Genomic DNA, 4820 nt, shown 5'->3' with positions numbered 1-4820 from the left:
CAGACTTCTTACTTTCATTCAAAAGCTAGGGGAACAGCCAGAGGTTCTTGTGGACGCCCTTCAAGGGGAAGGGAATTCAGGGGAGGACGCGGTCAAGGAGGCAAGGCCTCAGGTCCACAACAGCAGAAGTGAGATACTTCCAGTAGGAGGGAGACTACATCTCTTCTTGCATATGGGGTAAAGAACTCTTTCCCAACGAAGTAGTTAAAGAGGTAGTAGACAAAGCCGCCACGGCGAATAGGAACCTTCTCCAAAAGTGGGGTTTATACCTTAAGAGAAAGTCTTCTCCGAATAAGGGTCTCCAACCCATGAAGAAGATAAAAAGGCCTAGGCTATCCTCTCTTCCGTCTAAGCCCTACCCACAGCAACAACAGCAACTTCCTGCGACCGCGGTGCCTCAGATAGTAGCACAACCTCCAACCACGTACCAGTTGGTACCTCAACAAGTCGCGACACAGCCACCGGTTTTTAACCCAACTTTTGATAGGCAGACTTCTTCCTTTCATTCAAAAGCTAGAGGAACAGCCAGAGGTTCTTGTGGACGCGGTCAAGGAGGCAAGGCCTCAGGTCCACAACAGCAGAAGTGAGATACTTCCAGTAGGAGGGAGACTACATCTATTTAGGGATCGTTGGACCTTCGATCCCTGGCCCCACAGCCTAATAAAGAATGGACTAGGTTGGAGCTGGAACAGTCTTCCACCTCCATTCCCTCAGTTCTTCCAACACTCTACCCCCGTTCTGGAAGAATATGTCCGATAACTCTTAGAAAAAAGTGTAATCCGAAAAGTAAAGTCCATCAAGTTCCAAGGAAGGCTGTTTTGTGTTCTAAAGGACTCAGAAAACTCAGAGTCATTCTGGACTTGTCCCCACTCAACAAGTTCATAGTGAACTACAAGTTCAGGATGCTCACACTTCAACACATAAGGATCCTACTGCCCCAAACAGGACATACACCATCTCCATAGACTTGTCAGACGCTTATTGGCACGTTCCAATTAATCGTCACCTCTCCTCCTACCTAGGGTTCAAGTTACAAAGAAGACTTTACGCCTTCAGAGCTATACCATTCGGGCTAAACATAGCCCCAAGGACTTTCATGGAGCTTGCAAACGCAGCCATCCATCAATTACGCCTAAAGGGGATCCCGAGACAAAAAGGCCTAGGCTATCATCTCGGCCGCCTAAGCCCTACCCACAGCAACAACAGCAACTTCCTGTGACCGCGGTGCCTCAGATAGTGGCATAACCTCCAACCACGTACCAGTTGGTACCTCAACAAGTCGCGACACAGCCACCGGTTGTTAACCCAACTTTTGATAGGCAGACTTCTTCCTTTCATTCAAAAGCTAGGGGAACAGCCAGAGGTTCTTGTGGACGCCCTTCAAGGGGAAGGGAATTCAGGGGAGGACGCGGTCAAGGAGGCAGGGCCTCAGGTCCACAACAGCAGAAGTGAGATACTTCCAGTAGGAGGGAGAATACATCTCTTCTTGCATATGGGGTAAAGACCTCTTTCCCAACGAAGTAGTTAAAGAGGTAGTAGAAAAAGCCGCCACGGAGAATAGGAACCTTCTCCAAATGTGGGGTTTATACCTTAAGAGAAAGTCTTCTCCAAATAAGGGTCTCCAACCCATGAAGAAGACAAAAAGGCCTAGGCTATCCTCTCTTCCGTCTAAGCCCTACCCACAGCAACAACAGCAACTTCCTGCGACCGCGGTGCCTCAGATAGTGGCACAACCTCCAACCACGTACCAGTTGGTACCTCAACAAGTCGCGACACAGCCACCGGTTTTTAACCCAACTTTTGATAGGCAGACTTCTTCCTTTCATTCAAAAGCTAGAGGAACAGCCAGAGGTTCTTGTGGACGCTGTCAAGGAGGCAAGGCCTCAGGTCCACAACAGCAGAAGTGAGATACTTCCAGTAGGAGGGAGACTACATCTATTTAGGGATCGTTGGACCTTCGATCCCTGGCCCCAGAGCCTAATAAAGAATGGACTAGGTTGGAGCTGGAACAGTCTTCCACCTCCATTTCCTCAGTTCTTCCAACACTCTACCCCCGTTCTGGAAGAATATGTCCGATAACTCTTAGAAAAAAGTGTAATCCGAAAAGTAAAGTCCATCAAGTTCCAAGGAAGGCTGTTTTGTGTTCTAAAGGACTCAGAAAACTCAGAGTCATTCTGGACTTGTCCCCACTCAACAAGTTCATAGTGAACTACACGTTCAGGATGCTCACACTTCAACACATAAGGACCCTACTGCCCCAAAACAGGACATACACCATCTCCATAGACTTGTCAGACGCTTATTGGCATGTTCCAATTAATCGTCACCTCTCCTCCTACCTAGGGTTCAAGTTATAAAGAAGACTTTACGCCTTCAGAGCTATACCATTCGGGCTAAACATAGCCCCAAGGATTTTCATGGAGCTTGCGAACGCAGCCGTCCATCAATTACGCCTAAAGGGGATCCCGAGACAAAAAGGCCTAGGCTATCCTCTCGGCCGTCTAAGCCCTACCCACAGCAACAACAGCAACTTCCTGCGACCGCGGTGCCTCAGATAGTGGCACAACCTCCAACCACGTACCAGTTGGTACCTCAACAAGTCGCGACACAGCCACCGGTTTTTAACCCAACTTTTAATAGGCAGACTTCTTCCTTTCATTCAAAAGCTAGGGGAACAGCCAGAGGTTCTTGTGGACGCCCTTCAAGGGGAAGGGAATTCAGGGGAGGACGCGGTCAAGGAGGCAAGGCCTCAGGTCCACAACAGCAGAAGTGAGATACTTCCAGTAGGAGGGAGACTACATCTCTTCTTGCATATGGGGTAAAGAACTCTTTCCCAACGAAGTAGTTAAAGAGGTAGTAGACAAAGCCGCCACGGCGAATAGGAACCTTCTCCAAAAGTGGGGTTTATACCTTAAGAGAAAGTCTTCTCCGAATAAGGGTCTCCAACCCATGAAGAAGACAAAAAGGCCTAGGCTATCCTCTCTTCCGTCTAAGCCCTACCCACAGCAACAACAGCAACTTCCTGCGACCGCGGTGCCTCAGATAGTAGCACAACCTCCAACCACGTACCAGTTGGTACCTCAACAAGTCGCGACACAGCCACCGGTTTTTAACCCAACTTTTGATAGGCAGACTTCTTCCTTTCATTCAAAAGCTAGAGGAACAGCCAGAGGTTCTTGTGGACGCGGTCAAGGAGGCAAGGCCTCAGGTCCACAACAGCAGAAGTGAGATACTTCCAGTAGGAGGGAGACTACATCTATTTAGGGATCGTTGGACCTTCGATCCCTGGCCCCACAGCCTAATAAAGAATGGACTAGGTTGGAGCTGGAACAGTCTTCCACCTCCATTCCCTCAGTTCTTCCAACACTCTACCCCCGTTCTGGAAGAATATGTCCGATAACTCTTAGAAAAAAGTGTAATCCGAAAAGTAAAGTCCATCAAGTTCCAAAGAAGGCTGTTTTGTGTTCTAAAGGACTCAGAAAACTCAGAGTCATTCTGGACTTGTCCCCACTCAACAAGTTCATAGTGAACTACAAGTTCAGGATGCTCACACTTCAACACATAAGGATCCTACTGCCCCAAACAGGACATACACCATCTCCATAGACTTGTCAGACGCTTATTGGCACGTTCCAATTAATCGTCACCTCTCCTCCTACCTAGGGTTCAAGTTACAAAGAAGACTTTACGCCTTCAGAGCTATACCATTCGGGCTAAACATAGCCCCAAGGATTTTCATGGAGCTTGCGAACGCAGCCATCCATCAATTACGCCTAAAGGGGATCCCGAGACAAAAAGGCCTAGGCTATCCTCTCGTCCGTCTAAGCCCTACCCACAGCAACAACAGCAACTTCCTGCGACCGCGGTGCCTCAGATAGTGGCACAACCTCCAACCACGTACCAGTTGGTACCTCAACAAGTCGCGACACAGCCACCGGTTTTTAACCCAACTTTTGATAGGCAGACTTCTTCCTTTCATTCAAAAGCTAGGGGAACAGCCAGAGGTTCTTGTGGACGCCCTTCAAGGGGAAGGGAATTCAGGGGAGGACGCGGTCAAGGAGGCAAGGCCTCAGGTCCACAACAGCAGAAGTGAGATACTTCCAGTAGGTGGGAGACTACATCTCTTCTTGCATATGGGGTAAAGACCTCTTTCCCAACGAAGTAGTAAAGAGGTAGTAGACAAAGCCGCCACGGAGAATAGGAACCTTTTCCAAAAGTGGGGTTTATACCTTAAGAGAAAGTCTTCTCCGAATAAGGGTCTCCAACCCATGAAGAAGACAAAAAGGCCTAGGCTATCCTCTCTTCCGTCTAAGCCCTACCCACAGCAACAACAGCAACTTCCTGCGACCGCGGTGCCTCAGATAGTGGCACAACCTCCAACCACGTACCAGTTGGTACCTCAACAAGTCGCGAATAGCCACCGGTTTTTAACCCAACTTTTGATAGGCAAACTTCTTCCTTTCATTCAAAACCTAGAGGAACAGCCAGAGGTTCTTGTGGACGCGGTCAAGGAGGCAAGGCCTCAGGTCCACAACAGCAGAAGTGAGATACTTCCAGTAGGAGGGAGACTACATCTATTTAGGGATCGTTGGACCTTCGATCCCTGGCCCTACAGCCTAATAAAGAATAGACTAGGTTGGAGCTGGAACAGTCTTCCACCTCCATTTCCTCAGTTCTTCCTACACTCTACCCCCGTTCTGGAAGAATATGTCCGATAACTCTTAGAAAAAAGTGTAATCCGAAAAGTAAAGTCCATCAAGTTCCAAGGAAGGCTGTTTTGTGTTCTAAAGGACTCAGAAAACTCAGAGTCATTCTGGACT

The 4820-nt window shown here is 48.5% G+C and overlaps 1 protein-coding gene across 1 annotated transcript; it reads left to right on the top strand.

Moving 5' to 3' along the window:
* Positions 1 to 1574: 1574 nt before the first annotated feature.
* Positions 1575 to 3945, top strand: LOC137636937 (uncharacterized). The gene is made up of 4 exons (XM_068369270.1): positions 1575 to 1903; positions 2437 to 2617; positions 2917 to 3196; positions 3839 to 3945. The coding sequence occupies exons 1-4, from the start codon at positions 1575 to 1577 to the stop codon at positions 3943 to 3945; spliced, it is 897 nt and encodes a 298-aa protein (XP_068225371.1).
* The last annotated feature ends 875 nt before the right edge of the window (positions 3946 to 4820 follow it).

This window comes from Palaemon carinicauda, unplaced genomic scaffold, assembly GCF_036898095.1.
Source record: "Palaemon carinicauda isolate YSFRI2023 unplaced genomic scaffold, ASM3689809v2 scaffold455, whole genome shotgun sequence".
NCBI classification, from domain to species: Eukaryota; Metazoa; Arthropoda; class Malacostraca; order Decapoda; family Palaemonidae; genus Palaemon; species Palaemon carinicauda.
Note: the sequence above shows the minus strand (reverse complement) of the source record. Positions and strands in the feature narration are given on the sequence as shown.

Bases quoted from the DNA above. Each gene is read 5' to 3' on its own strand.
- LOC137636937 (XM_068369270.1), top strand. From the start codon at position 1,575: ATGTGGGGTTTATACCTTAAGAGAAAGTCTTCTCCAAATAAGGGTCTC. The intron at 1,904-2,436 runs GTGAGATACTTC...TTGCGAACGCAG, and splicing joins TCAGGTCCACAACAGCAGAA to CCGTCCATCAATTACGCCTA. The intron at 3,197-3,838 runs GCAAGGCCTCAG...CCCTACCCACAG, and splicing joins TTGTGGACGCGGTCAAGGAG to CAACAACAGCAACTTCCTGC.